Below are 15381 nucleotides of genomic sequence, written 5' to 3' on the forward strand. Positions count from 1 at the left end.
TTCGCCTCTCAGCCTGTTTCTTACAGTGAAGATTATAACCCCTATCTTGCAGTTTGTGGGAAACAGTGAAGCAGACTCTGCCCTGAGGCAGGACCCAGCTGGTGAGGTGGTAGTAGGTGCTCTGTTATTACTAATAAGAGCAAACAAGTGGGTGAGGGAGTGTGGGACCTGCCTTGTAAAACTCTAGCATGCCAGGTCTTCTTTGGGCCAGGAGGAAAGCCTGCCCCTAACTTTTCCTTCAGGGTGAGACTCTTAAGGAAGCCTGTTCTCAGGCCTGATAAGAGACTGTTATGAAATTACCTGTTATCTTTAGTCCTGCCTTATGAGTCAGCTAAAGGAGGTCGTGTCATTATTGGTGTTAAGGGCTGAGGACAGTTTCTGAGGCCTCCTGGGACACTGTCCAGTGGTTCTACCACCTTTCCCAGCTCACTGTCCCAGGATCATGCACAGAACCATGATGGTCTCGAGGCCTTGCGTCCATCCCAGTGTCTGAACCACAAGGCTGGTGAATGAATCAGCTGACACACACACTTAGGGCAACAAATTGCCCATTTCCTCTGGTGCAAGTGAACAGCCTACCTCACAGGATGAACGATGACAATTAAAACTGCATGGGTTGCATTGGGTCCTCCACTTATGCTGCCCCACAGAGAACAGCCTGGGTGGGCTGCCACCTTCACCCTGGCTCACGGCAGCCAACCCTGTCCCTCTGGGGGACTATGAGACCTCAGTTCAATTTGTCATAGCTAGGAGGATGAGGAATCCTGGTCTCTCCTTCCTTTTCCAGGACCCCTTGCCCATGCACTGAAGGGCCCAGCCTCTAGCTGTGACCAGTGGGAAGGGTGCAGTAGCATCAGCTGCTTTAGGCCATATGAGAAGGGAGCTCATGTTCTCTGGGCCTGGCTCCACAGGTGCCCAACAGGATTCCCAAAGGACCCCAGCACTGGTCCCTGGAGGAAGAGTCCACAGGGGGAGGGAGGAGACTGAGTCTTAGTCCCAGTTCAGCTGCTGGCTTCCTGTGTCCTTGCCTGCATGACTTGTCTCAGCCTTCAGCTTCTTCAGACATTTATAAAATAGGCCTGGATGGCTTAATTTTAAGGGCTTAGCCCCACACAAGATACTTTGGGATTCTGGAACCTGAGTCCCCTACCCATTGAAACAGAAGTAGCTATGCCCAACTGCTTTCCTGCCTCTAAGGACAGGTGGTAGGAAGAGGGACAGGGAGGCTGACTCTCCTGTGCTGCCTAAGCCCTGGCTTGTCCTGTCACCTTGGGATCTCTAGCTGAAGATGAGGGAGAGACTCCAAATGGAAGAGTCCTCAGGCTGAGGCCAGATGTTTGCTCTGTAGCCTGCCTCCTAAGGGTGTGACTGTGGAGGATGGGAAGCAGGCTGACTTGTCCTCACTCAGCCTGAGACTTTGAGGTGGGCTCCCCATTTGTAAAATGGAATAAAATAAGCACGTGGCATCAAGATTCCCAAGTTCCTCTAAATCTTCCAAGCAGCAAAGGAGATGCAGGGGAGAGAATAATACTCATTCTACAGATAAATAGGCCAGGGGGGTTGAAAAGGCAGGCACTGGAGTACCAGGCATTGGTGAGGGAAAGTTCAAATGACCTGTGGAGACCAAGGCCATTGATGACTAAGGCCTGGTAAGGAAAGAGATGTGGACCAGATGACTTCCACAGACCCCAGATTGGATGCTGGAGATAGAAGGTGGGTCACACCCCCCTTTCCAAGTCTGGTGGCTCTTCCCCTGCCCACCAAGTGCCAAAATTGGCCCATCAGACCAAGACCCCTGGTAACAGACAGAGGGAGGAGACACCAAGGTTGAGCTTGTTTTATGAGTGATGTGCTAGCTGGGCTTGGGAGCAGGAGGAAGAGTCGGGCTGAACTTTTCAAGAGACTGAGGGCTTGAGATCCTGGCCGGTGCCAGGTTTCCCTCAGTGTCAGCTGGGGTTAACTCCATGGGGACTGTGAGAGGCAACAGGAGCTGAGGGGTGAGAACGTGAGGAGAGGAAGGCAGGTGGTGGGAAAGGGAGTAGGAGGAAGGGGTTGGGAGAGAGGGGAGGGGAGGAGGAAAAGGGAAGCAGGGCCTGGCTGGAGCTGAAGCCAAAGCCGGAGGTGGTCAGGTCAGCAGCAGGAGAGGCTCAAGAGGAAGCCTCCGTGGAAGCGCAGGCAGCCATGAGGGCCCGTTTCAGCTGCTCGTAGGTGACGAACATCACCACGTTCCAGGAACCGAGTCGGAGAAAGGAGGGCATGAACCTAGAGGGGAGAAAACACAGGTCATCTCCCACTCACCCTGCTGGGCCCTTGCATCCAACCCTACCCACTTCTCTGTCCCAAGGAGGTTGGGAGGGTCCAGAGAAAGGAGCTGTGGGTGGTGAGCAAGAATCCTCTGTGAGTCTCCATTTTAACAGCAATAAAGTAGGCATGATAGCAACTCTGAGAGGAAGGAGTTAAGAGCACAAGGATGCCAGGGAAATACCAGGACCAGGATCAGAAACGGTTTGACACTTGGTTGCCACTCAGTTCCAGGTTGTTCTTTCCCACCTGTGTGACAGATATGGGTAGTCAGAAGGCCTGGGGTTGGGTGGGGTGGGTTGGAGGCTCACCCTTTGTAGAAGGCTCGGGGACCCTCCTTCTGGAGCATGGTGAGGGCACAGTGGCCAGCGCTGCTGTACTGGCCCAAGGCAGAGTTCATGTATCTCGTCTTGACCACGTCGACGGGGGAGGCGATGATGGTGGTGCAGAAGCCCGCCCCGAAGGCGGAAGTGAAGTGGCAAGGAAGGTCATCTGCCAAAGAGGGAGAGCAGGTGAGGCAGTCAGGACTCCTCACCTCATTATTCCAGAAGGAAAGAGATGACTTAAGTAGCTAGGGTCTCGTGGTTTCAGAGAGACAGAGACTCCAGCTGGGACCTCTCCTGAGAAGAGTCATTTTGAGGAGTCATTTTGCTAATCTAGCCTCAGTGCCTCAATGTGCAAGGTGGAAACTTTGTCCCAGTTGGTGTCAAGGCGGCAAGGGAAACTCATTCCATAAGCAAAGGGGAAATAGGGTGAAAAGATGTGGTCTTCAGGCAGCCAGACCCACACCAGCTCCTGGGTTAGTGGAAGGGCGAGACCCAGCACTATCTACCCAAACTCACCCGTCATGAGATTGGTCTTCAGGAGAGTGTCCTTGATGAGGTCATAGGTCACCAGCTCAGCACAGTTGACAATGGCATTTCGAGCAATATTGGGCGAGGTCCCTACAGGAGGAAGGGGTCCCTATGTGAGACCAGGGAAAAGGGGAGGAGGAAGATGGGGAAGGCAAAACACCTTGTACACACCTTTCCAGAGTCCCCGAAACCCTTCCTCCTGCGCAATGATCTTATAGGCCTCAATAGTGCTCTGGTACCTCTGGCCACCTCCAGTACGGGCCTGTGCTTGGAACCGGACCTTTACCACATCCGTTGGCTGGGCCACAGCCACAGCCAAGGCACCTGTGGTGCTGCCTGCCAGGAGGCGGCTCCCGATGCCAGCATCTGTGGAGGAACTGTGGGGGTTAGTGGCCAGCTGGGCTTGCACTCATTTGCCACCTCTCCTCCCCAAAAGCGCCACTGTAATCTCTCATCTTCACTCTAACTTCTTGTCTTTCTGTAATAAGACCCAAACCAGCTCTGTTCTAAGGACTCTTTGCATTATACAGAATACCACTGGGAGTGTCTACTAATTGCTAGGCACTGGGACATAGCAAGGAGTAGGACAAAATGATACTTAATGATTTCTTCCATAAAGCATTTTCAGTCACTTCAGTTTATCTGCTCAACAGCCCTGAGAAATCAGAATCATTTCCATTTGACAAATATAAAAACCCAGGCTCCAAGGGAAGAGGCTTTCTCAAGGACTGGGAGTCACAGGACTTGAGTTCTTATCCCAGATCTACTTCTCCCTGCCATGTGATCTTGGGAAAAGTCAACCTTTTGATCTGGGTTCTCAGTTTCTACAAGTGTAAAACACAGGGTGGGCATGGCATGCTGAGGAGGTGAAATGGAAGAATGCTGGCCTTGGAAGCAGAAGTGTGTTTTCCAGCTTCTTGTTGTGTGCCCTTGGCCAAGTCCCTTCCCCCTGGCAAGCCTCAGTTTCTTCATCTGTAACACAGGGATGATACCACTTGTTCCTGAGGTGACTGTGAGGACTGTCATGAGATAATGCCCTGCTGGAAGCCTGGCATAGCCCAAGTGTTCAGGGATCATTAGAAGAATCAGGGCCCATTCTGGTTCTCAGTTCCTCTGAAATTCCTCTCAGGTGTCTTGGGGCCTAAAGGAACTATGCAACTAAAAGAACTAGGATCAGCCATCAATGAGAAGAGGACAAGAGGCCTGTGGCCCAGCTCCACACTCACGCTCAGAGCCCTTGGTGTAGAATTGCTTGACAGAGTCATAGAGGCCAATTCGGACGGAGGCGAAGCTCATCTGGCGCTGCAGGCCGGCGACCAGCCCATTGTAGAGGCTGCGAGGGCCCTCGGTGCGCACCATAGTCAGGATGGTGCCCAGCACGCCGCGGTATTGGGCACTGGCAGCAGCCTGCACTGGCCCCTGCCTTTCTCCTTGGATCTGCAAGGCCAAGGCAGGTGGTTGCCCTCCCCATCTCCTGTCATCCCTATGCTCTAAAATTTACAGCCTCAAACACCCCACTAGCCCTTGAGGAATCTGTGTCTTGGAGAAGGAGCAGACTAGCCACCATCAGAACCCTGGGCGTCACCCCCTTACCTGTAGCCGGACTTTAGCAGTATCCAAGGGGAAGGTGATGAGGTCTGCAATGCAGGCAGCTGTACCAGCCCCCAGGAACTTAACGGTGGCAGTAGGGGGCACATCTGTAGCCTTAAACCCAACCATAATGCTGATTTCCTGCTACCTCCGAAGAAAAACTGAAGAAGGGGGCCCCTTTGATCAGCAACAAGATGAGACAGAGGAACTCTGCAGGAAACTAAGCCAAGGAGAAGCCCCATCAGTAGCTGAACCCCCAGACTCTCCCCACTGACTATCCCTCCCCCAGCTTCCCAGATAGCACCACCTCCCTAAGCAAGGACTCAGAGCAGCCCCGGAGGACAAATAGGAGTGAGTTTCACAGTTTCAAATACGGGCTGGAGGATGGAAATCTGTATTTTGTGACGAGCTCCCTCCCTTTCACCACAGGCAGTGTCTGGATCCCAGCTCTCTAGTGCTGCCTCACAAACAAGCACCGGCCCAGCCCTGCGTCTGCTGGGTACAGCTTGCACTAAGCCCCGCATTCCTGACTCTGTGGATCTGTCTGGAGGGCAGGCAGAAGTGGGGAAAAGGTTTCAGCCAGACCAGGACCTGACAGGCACAAACCCACAGGCTTGTGCCCTGGATTTCTAAGTAGAAGAGGTTCCTATGGGTCTAGAGTTGTCTAAATCTAGAAGAAAAGGAATGAACAAGACCAATTTGACTCCTTCAGTCTTCTTCTTTTCCTTCCCCACCAGCCCTCCCACAGCTTGGGCTCTCTAGAGTCACTCTTTCAAGGAGCCTGCTTTGCTAGGGGCTGGTTCAGAGATGCAGGAGACAATATCTATCCTAGAGGGGCGCTTATTGTCTGGCACAGGGGTGGGCAGGTGATTCAAGCTGCATTCGGGGCTTGCAGAACATACTCTCAAAATGCAGAGGAGGGAACAACCAACTCTACTGAAACAGAAGGAAGAAAGTGTGGGTAATCAGAAACGACTTAGCTGGGCCTTGAAGGATGCTGGGCAATTCTCAGGGCTAAGAGTAAGTGCGTAGGTGCTAGACTCTCTCCCCCAGTCTACTGTGTGATGGAGGAAAAACTGACACTGTGGCCAGTTTCCTCTCCTCCAACAGAGGTAGTCATGTCTTCATGAGAGGTGGGGATGGGGAAGGGCAGGTCAGAGCTATTTAGAGTGACAAAGGAAACCAAAAGCTCCATTTTGTTCTCAGAATTAGAGCAACACCCTCCTCTGCTTTAGGAGGAAGTGAGCCCAGCACCCCAGTGCGGGAGGGTGACCTGCTTCTCTCCCTTCTGAGCTTACTTCTTTACTACATAGGACATGCTGCTTTGAGCCCTGCTTGCCCGATTGGCTGCCCCTGTTGCTGGGGCCAGAAGGAAGGAGCTGGCCAGCAGAGGATGATGTGGTGGGAGTCAGTAGTGAACACACAGACCCATGGAAACAAAGAGCTCACTCTGCTTCTTCCTCCTGGGCGTCTCACCCCAGGTGGCTGGGAAACAGGGAAATCTAGGGCTACTCACCACTCAGTTGCTCAGGAGCCCCTGTAGGGTGGTGCCTGGCCTTATTCATGTTTCTCTAGAGCCTGGCCCATACAAGGCTCAGTGAAGACTGGCACTTAAATGGCAGAGGGAGTTGACGGTGTTACAGAACTCCCAGCTTCCCTGCTCTGACATCCTCATACCCCAGGTGGTACTCCACACCTTTCCCCACTCCTCTGCTTGCCACATTCTATTAGTTCACTTACTCCTCAGAGCAGCCCTATGCGGTGGCTGTCCTGACTTCCACATTATGGATGCAGGCTCCAAAACTTATGCTATTTGCTTTGCACTGGTGCATACCGCTGTTTTCTCAGCCCCAGGCACAGGCAGGGCCTTTCAAGAGGAAGTCCAACACCCAAGCTCTCTTGTGACATATGACAGTTCTGAGAAGGTTTAGGCGAATGGCATCCCTCCTCTGGATATCAGAAACATGATGACATGAGTCAGTCATGTCCTGACCTTGGTCTGAGTTGTAGTATGTTGCAAGGGCCAGAGAAGAATAAGACCCAGCCCCTGCCAACCTCAGAGACAAGTGCACAGAAGCTAAGTTGCCATTTTGAATGTTGCCTTGTGTTTACCATAAGTCAGGTCCTTCAGAGGTGTGGGTATGGAGGTAAAGGTCCCTGTGCTAAAGACCCTACTAAGAGGAGTAAATAAAACTCAGGCCTAACTAGAAAGAGTTAATCATATATAACAATCCCCAGCAAATAATCAGTTTCAAGACCTAAAAAGTACACCTGATAACTAATCTCAGTCTCAAGGATAGTCAAAAATTCAACAATACATAAATAGAACAATAGAATTCTGTCCTAGCTCTGCTGCTGACTTGCAGGGTGACCTGGGGCTAATCACTATCCCAACTGGGCCTCTATCTTCTCCTTTGTAAAATGGGGATTACCATCCTTGGCTTGTCAGGGTTGGCTTAAGGGCCAGAATGAGACCAGGGATGTAAGAAAATGCTTTGTGAACTCTGAAGAGTGACTTTACTAGGATGGTGGTGCTAGTTATTTTTATGTCCTGCTGACCCTGCCCCCAGACCACAGGGCTAGGAAGCAGTAGAAGACCCCTCCCTTAGACTGGACTCTTACCTGGCTTTGTAAGGTGAGGCCTTCAAGATCAAGCTTCTCTAAAGGCATCCCATTCTTCAAAGCTGCCTGTGGCTATCATGGCCTGATCTCTTTGGTTTTCCATAGAAAATGGCTGGGAGACGAAACACCTAATGGTCATACTATGTGTCCTGTGGGTGGGGGCAAAGGAAGAGAGTTTAGAAAGGGAAATATGCCATAAAGGACCACACCTCAGCAAGGAAGGGGTCACTTGCCCACTCAGTCCTTGCTTCGGGGTGAGTGGGTAGGGAACAAGGTCCAATTCCCACAAGGCAGCTGGGGACTAAACAAGTGCACACACTGGAGGGGGAAACACACTGAAGGGTGGGGTGGGGGGAAATGAACCCAGGAGTCCTGCCTCCCCTGTCTGTTCCCTTGGTACTACAAATTGCTCTCTTCAAGACTGCTGCTTTAGTGGAACTCAGGAGTCTGGAGAAGCATCCCCCAACAGTCAGCAGACTGGTGAGTAGAGTGTTGTGAGGGGGTCATGATGGGTCAGAGACTAGCTGAGTCAACTAGGCCCAGGAAGCGGGGTTGCGAGGTTAGAGGGGCTGGAGGGGGCCTTGCAGGGGCCGCATCAAGCAGCTCAAAGCCTCCTGCCAGCAGAAACAGCCCCAGGAATGGCCTGGGGCCGCCTAGGGTGGGAGAAGTCATTCTGGTCCTTGCTGAAGCCCACCCCCCCAACCCTGGCCAAGCAGAGGGAGGTTGGAAGGATGAAGGCTTACATTACAGCCATTTGAACGCAAGAGGTGAAGAACAAAAGTAACACGGGAAAAGGGCGAAAGAAGAGCGTTAAGGAAAGAAAAAGAATATAAGACAGGAAAAATTTAAAAATAGGCCGGAAGGCGATGAGTGAAATTAAAGGAGTAGCGCCCCGTGGCCGGCGTAGCGGGCATTAGGAAGGTGTCGCGGGCACAGGGCTGCAGCGGACCGGAGCCGGGCTCACCGGGCCGCAGGGAGAACACGGGAGTGCAGGCCGCTCTGTGTGTCGTCGGACTGAGGGCGCGTCCTGGGAGCGCTGACAGTACTTGATCCAAGGGCACGGCTGACGGGTCTTGCAGAGGGATCCGGTAAGGCTGCGGCGCTACTTAGACCTCGGGGGCGGGACCTGCGGGCTCCGAGGGCCGGGAGGCTGCGCTCTAGCCGCCCCCTTTCCGCAGAGACCGTCAGGCCTAGAGTTTTCTCCGCGCCTTTCTCCACTACCATTTCCGGGAGCCAATCCCCGTATCTTGCTCCTTTGTTCTCCCGTAGGGTCACCCCCTCGCTCCGCCAACCTCTTTGTGAGGATGGCAAGACTGACGCCAGGAAAGGAGCAAAGGCTGCTAGGGTCACAAACGCCTCTGCTCCCCTCCCCAGGGCTCCTTCTAACAGCTCCTAGAGGCTCGGGTGTAAGAGTGCGCCCTCTTTTCACAGACCCAGTCCGCTACCCACAACTCCACGACCCTACTGGCAAACCACCGGCTCTTCCCTCGGCGCAAGGGCGGGCTCCCACGGGGCGGAGCCTCCCGACAGGGCTCGCTGGCGATTGGTTAAGGCCGCGGCACGGCCGGAGGAAAGAGCCAATCCGGGCTGCAGCAGCAGGTGGCCGGCAACCCGCCAACGGCCGCTGGGCGCGGCTGGGCTTCCCGCCGCCTGCCGCCTTAGCCTTGCGTTCCCCGGGGACTTCCGACCCTGATGGGGAGGGGGCGCCGAGCTTGACGCTCCCGCCGACACTTACAGCGGGCAGGCGCGAAGCGAGTGAAGAGGCCGAGCAGGGCCTGGACCTGCTGCGTGCGTAGGACCCTGCATGAGAAAGGGACTGTAGGAGATGAACCAGACCTGGGTCGCCCTCAGGTGGTCGGTGGTATCATGGGGGTGACAGACGTAGACAACCAGTAATTATGTCCTGTGGCCGGACAAACACGTGCTTGTGGAGAGTAGAAGGAGAAAGTCTCTGTTCGCCCTTGGACTCTGTGTCCCTACTTTTACGTACCATCTGTCTCCCTCTTCCTCTGTTTTCAGCCTTGTGGGCTGTCCCGGACTGTTGTAAGAATTTGTGGAAGCCAGCTCCTTGACGACATTGTAAGCTTCTGTACAGCAGAAAGCTATTTCCAAAGTTTTTGGTATCATAACCGTCTAAAGGCCGCTCTACATGTGGTCAGGAAGTGTTGCCTGACATTCTAGTAAACAAAGAATGTTGCCCGCCATCCCAGTTCTAGAAGAAATTAGCCATTAGCCACTGCAGCGTCCCACCGTGGTGATCCCTGAGAGGGATTCGGGGTGGAGAAAAACAGGAAGCATTTTCTGTGCTTTGGATACTGCTGGCCTTAGATAGTTAAGGTGCACACCTAAGGGATAATTTTTTTTTCCCTAAGGGATAATTTCAGTGAACCCAAGTTCTTGCTTCTTCCCACACATAGAAAAGCACTAAAGTCATTAACTTGAGATGTCTGTTCTTTGTGTTTCACAGTAATGTTTTAATATTCGACTACATGTTTTTCCCCAGCCCAAAACTCCTACTTATCCTGGCTTCCCTGTTACCTCTGCAGAGCAGTTCTTCAGAGCTATCTGGGAGTCTGTCTCCTGGGCTATGGTAAGAGTCCCTGAATAAAACTTAACTTTTAGGTTGTGCGTTTTTCTTCAGTCAACATACAGTAGCCGCTCAATGCATGCTGTTTGGTTGAAAGTGTCTTGGAAAGTGTAATGGGAGGATCGGGAAAGATGATCATTTAGTTCAATTACTATGTTCAGATTCAGTGTGAATACCTCACATATCTCTGTGAGGCTGGTATTAACCTCCATTGTAAGAATAGCGCCAAAGAGATTAAGTCACCTGCTTAATGTCACACAGTTTGGCAATAGTGGGCCTTGACTTAAACCGTGATCAGTCAGGCTTGATAAGTGTGTTTTCTTTATTGTCTGTACATAAGCAGAAGGAATTGTCAGCTGGGAGACTATAGCTGGAATGGGACTAGATAGCAGGGAAGAAAAACACACTGAGCACATTATATTTGTGAGATTCATCCAAATTACATGAAGTTGTAGTTCAATTCTCATTGCTGTATAGTCTCTATTGTGTGAATATATTCAATGTACATTTCAGTTATTTCCAGTTTTTGCTATTGCTATGAACCAAGATACAACCTTTTTCACTCTTAACAGCCTTATTAGGTACAACTTAAATACCATACAATTCACTCATTGCTAAGTGTGCAGTTTAATTAAATCTTAGTAAATTTAAACAGTTGTGCAACAGTGACCACAGTCAAGTTTTAAAACACCTCCATCACCCACAAAGTTCTATTGTGTCTGTTTGCAGTCATTTATTTCCTTCACATCTAGCCCTTAATAACCACTAATGTTTTCTTTCTCTACAGCTTGCATTTTCTAAAATTTTCATGTAAATGCAATGTAGTCTTTGGTGTCTGGCTTCTTTCACTTCACGTAATGTTTTTTGAGTTTCACCCATGTTGGCTCATGTATCAGTAGTTTGTTCCTTTTTTATTGCTGAGTAGTATTCCATCACAATTATATAGAACATTTTTGTGAACTCACCAGCTGATGGGCATTTGGATTACATATTTCCATTTGGGCCTATTATGAATAATGCTGTTATGGACATTGATATACAGATCTTTGTATGGACATATGATTTCATTTCTCTTTGGTTAATAACTAAAAGTAGGATGGCTGGATCAGATGGTAGATACATATATAATATTTTAAGAAACTCAGAATTTTCCAAAGTCACTGTACCATCTTACATTTCACCAACAATGCATAGGGAGTCCAGTTTGTTTCCTATAAAGTTTACTACTTTTAGTTGATAAAGCTGTGGATTTTTGCTTCTGTAAAATTATTACCTATATTTTATGCGTAAAGAAACTGAGGCTTCAGAAGACCAAGAATTTAACCCATGTCAGCCAATAACTATTAGAGCTGGGATTCTAACTTTGATTTTTATTACAAGCTCCATACTCATTACATTTACATGAATTCAGATGTATACTCATAGTCAAGAGATTTCCATCCCTGCAAACAGATTATTCGTTGTTTTTGGTTCCCAAAAGCAAAGCTCTATTTTAGAAAGGGGTTTTTCTTTACCTCTTAAAAATTTGTTCATTTTAGAGAGAACTTGGACCCTTACCTAATATCATGTACAAAAATTAACTCAAAATGGATCAAAGACCTAAATATAAGATCTAAAATTATAACACTTTTACAAGAAAACATAGGATAAAGGCTTCACAACACTACATTTGGCAATGATTTCTTGTGTATGATACCAAAGGCACAGGCAACTAAAGAAAATGTAGACAAATTGGTGCTCATTAAAACTAAAAACTTATGTGCATCAAAGGACACAATCAATAGAGTAAAAAGACAACCTTCAGAATGGTAGAAAATATTTGCAAGTCACATATTTGATAAGAGATTAACATCCAGAATATATAGAGAACTTCTGAAACTCAAAAACAACAGCAAAGACCCAATTCAAAGGTGGGCAAAGGACTTGAATAGACATTTCTCCAAAAAAGACATCCAGATGGCTAATAAGCACGTGAAAAGGTGCTCAACATCACTAATCATTACGGAAATGCAAATCAAAACTACAATGAGATACCACTTCACACTCATTAGGATGGTTATTATTTTTAAAAATGGAAAATAAGTGTTGGTGTGGATATGTAGAACTTGGTGGGGATGTAGAATGGTGCAGCTACCATGGAAAACAGTGTGGCGGCTCCTCAAATATTGAAAATAGACCTACTGTATGATCTAGCAATTCTACTTCTGGGTATATACCCAGAAGAAGGGAAAGCAGGGTCTTGAAGAGATACTTGTACATCCATTTTCATAGTAGCATTGTTCACAATAGCCAAAAGGAGGAAGAACCCTAAGTATCTATTGATGGATAAGTGGCATATACATGTAATGGAGTATTTTTCATCCTTTAAAAAGAAGTAAATTCTGACACATGCTATAAAGGTGAACCTTGAAGACATCATGCTAAGTGAAATAAGCTTGTCAACAAAATGATAAATTCTATATGATTCCACTGATATGAGATACCTAAAGTAGTAAAATTCATAGAAAGTATAATGGTGGTTGCCAGGGGCTGCGTGGGGGAGGGAAATGAAGCGTTACTGTTTTAAGGGAATGGTGTTTCAGGTTTGTGAGATGAAAAAATTTCTGGGGATGGATGATTGCACAACATTATAAATGTATTTAATGTCACTGAACTGAACACTTAAAAATGACTAAGATGGTAGATTTTTTGTTATGTGCATTTTATCACAATTCTTAAAAATTAACTAAAAATCTCATTCATTCACTCATTCATTTTGCGATATTTCAGGCACTGTGTTAAGGGCCAGGGATACAATCATAAATATGATTTTGTGCATGCCTGCAAGGAATTTACAGGCTCTTGGCTGTCAGACAGGTGGGTACAGTGTGACCAGGGCTGTGGGAGCCTGTCAAAGGGGCACCTAAGTTCCCTATGTATGTTATATCCAGCATATGTTTAAGAAATAACATAAGTGGGCGAGGCAATAAGTACTACAAAGTGTGTGCCTTAGATTCATTATCAGAAAGCTCTCTCCTAGGCAGAGGGGACATGGTGAGTCTGCTACTACCCAAGTGGTTTGGTTCAGAGACCAGAAAATGATTTGCTGGGAATATTATTGAGGGTATCTCTATGTTATTACAAACACGTGAACATCATCCTTTTCTTCTCTCACTACTCCTTCCAAATGGAATCTTTTTATTGATATTATTACTATTCTGTTCACTCAACTCCCACTTCCAGTATTCTTATCTGGGTTTTGACAACAGCCTCATCTTCCAGTAATTCATTCTCTACGCTGCAGCCAGTCACCCCTACTTAAAATACTTCAGTGTCTCCACTTTCCGCTCAGAATAGTCCAGGCTCCTTAATGTGGTGTCTGAGTCAGCTCAGCCTGCCGTGAGAAATGCTATAGACCCGGTGGCTTTAATGACAGGAGTTTATTTCTCATTGTTCTGGAGGCTGGAAAGTCTGAGGCTCAAGGTGCCTGTCGTTGGGTTCCCTGGTGGAGGCTCTCTTCCTGACTGCAGAGAGCCTTTTCACTGTCCTCACATGGTGGAGAGAGCAAGCTTGGGTTTCTCTTCTTCTAAGGAACCTAATGCCATCATGGGGGCCCCACCCTCCTGACCTCATCTAAACTTAATTACCTCCCAAAGGCCCAACATCCACCTATCATTTCATTGTGTGTTAGGGCTTCAACATGTGAATTTTAGGGGGACAAATATTCAGTCCATAATATGTGGCTTCTACAGCCTTTCAGAGCTTCTGTTTTCCTTTTCATCCCCATCTCTCCCACTGCTTCCCTTTAGTCTGCAACCTAGCCATACTGCCAGCTGGCAATACTTGAACGTTCCTTGTTCTTGCTTCTTTCTGGGTCTTTGTATAAGTCATTCCCTCTGCCTAGAATGACTTTCCCCTCTTTTGCTTGGATAACTCCTTGTCCTTTAGGTGTCTTCTTCAGAGAAGCGTCCTTGCCCCCAAACCAGGTCAGGCGTCCTTAATCTGTCTTCCTGCTCTTGAGTGCCATGTGCATTTCTCTGCTGTGGCTTTTATCACTCTGTCTGGTTTATTTGTCTTTCCTGCCCCACCACCTACCACCCCAATGAACTCCTTGAAGGCAGGACTGGCCTTGTTCACTTCAGCACCTAGTGACTTTTAAGGTATGCACAACGAATATTTTCCTTTGTATAGCACTCAGCAGTTTTCAAAGTGTCTTGACACAAATTAACTCATCTATAGAGATATAATTATACTTCCTCACTTAACATTTATTCCTTCTGAATAAAACATTCATTTTAAAAATATTACTTTTCCTGACAAGATTTCTGTAAAGTCAGTTACCCACTGTGTCAGTAATGTGACTGCGTCAGGGCCCAAACTATCTCATTTTTGCCTGATCTACTAGAAAGTTGCATGAAAAAGCAGATTTCTTTTTGTAACAAGCAGGACCCTATGGGCCCTTTCTGGGACGGGCCCTTTCTGGGATGGGCCCTTTCTGGGACAGGCCCCTCCGCCATATCCTCTGCATTAGCTCCTCTCTGAAGTACCTAGATAATTGTTATCTGATGCATATTTCCTGAGTTGTTTTATGGATGCTAAAACCCCCACCAGATGGAAGAAATTTACTACTTGATGACCACAAGCACATAGCCCCCAGGCCTATTGGCGCATAGGGGTTGATAATGTTAACTCCTGTGACACCGCCCTGTTAACTCACCATCAACCAATCAGAGAATTGTGCACGAGCTACTACCCTGGGACGCCCCTCTCTCACCTTGTCTTAAAAATGCTTTGCTGAACCCATCAGGGAGTTCAGGCTTTTTAAGCACTGGCTGCCTCCAATTCCTTGCACTATGCCCTGCAGTAAACACTGCACTTCTCTTCAGCACAACCTGGTGTCAGTAGATTGGCTTTACTGTGCATGGGCAAGCAGACCCAAGTTTGGTTCGGTAAGATTTTGAATGACTTGATGGAGGTAAGTGTCGGTAGGGGTGCAGAGGGGGAATGCGTGTGGCTTCCCTGTGGCCTCAGCTGGTGATCTGACCTCATGAGTTTGCATCTCTGGATTCCTGATGGCAAAAATTGGGAGTAGGACTCGGAAGGGAATTCCTGTGGCTTGGAGGAAGCTGTCTTTTAATTCTTAGACTTACAGAACTTTAGAGTCTTAGGTCATTTGGTTCAACCTCTGCCTTTAACAAGCAGGGAAGGAGATGTAGTATTTTGCCCAGTAAACCTCAGAAGACCTTCTGTTACCAAATTCAGTTGTATGGACCCTGCTTGGGTCCGTCCGAGGCTCTCTGCCTCAGTGAGGGAGGGTTCTTTTTCCACTTGTTTTCAAGTTGGTGAATAATGAAACCAAAAGCTGAGACTGACAGCACAAGCTTTGTCCCATGGCCAAAGAATGGAGAAGTGGGAACCAAGTTCACTGATCAACTTCTTGCCCACCTG

At 48.4% G+C, this 15381-nt stretch overlaps 2 protein-coding genes across 9 annotated transcripts in view; one reads left to right on the forward strand and one right to left on the reverse strand.

Annotated features, from left to right (window-relative positions):
* Positions 1–15381, forward strand: part of DNAJB13 (DnaJ heat shock protein family (Hsp40) member B13) — a 65212-nt gene that overhangs the window by 19659 nt on the left and 30172 nt on the right. For 3 of the 7 annotated variants that reach the window (XM_074372614.1, XM_074372615.1, XM_074372613.1), the window contains 2 exons: positions 9871–9957; positions 12724–12910. The exons of the other annotated variants lie outside the window; for them this stretch is intronic. In XM_074372614.1, the coding sequence (XP_074228715.1) occupies positions 9871–9957; positions 12724–12895 (259 nt within the window). In that variant the 3' untranslated portion in view covers positions 12896–12910. Of the gene's footprint in view, positions 1–9870; positions 9958–12723; positions 12911–15381 lie in introns of those variants that run through there. 7 annotated transcript variants of the gene reach the window in all.
* On the reverse strand, positions 1822–8881 carry UCP2 (uncoupling protein 2). 2 transcript variants are annotated; one of them, XM_010973121.3, is made up of 8 exons: positions 8332–8879; positions 7368–7516; positions 4749–4965; positions 4382–4592; positions 3327–3521; positions 3144–3245; positions 2613–2793; positions 1822–2262 (listed from the first exon to the last, which is right to left on the reverse strand). In XM_010973121.3, exons 3-8 carry the CDS (start codon positions 4872–4874, stop codon positions 2148–2150), a joined length of 930 nt encoding a protein of 309 aa, XP_010971423.1. In that variant the 5' UTR covers positions 4875–4965; positions 7368–7516; positions 8332–8879; the 3' UTR covers positions 1822–2147. The 2 variants fall into 2 exon arrangements, with proteins under 2 accessions (XP_010971423.1, XP_045364789.1); XM_045508833.2 differs by lacking the exon at positions 3327–3521 and having other exon boundaries at positions 8332–8881.

This window comes from Camelus bactrianus, chromosome 10, assembly GCF_048773025.1.
Source record: "Camelus bactrianus isolate YW-2024 breed Bactrian camel chromosome 10, ASM4877302v1, whole genome shotgun sequence".
Lineage (NCBI taxonomy): Eukaryota > Metazoa > Chordata > Mammalia > Artiodactyla > Camelidae > Camelus > Camelus bactrianus.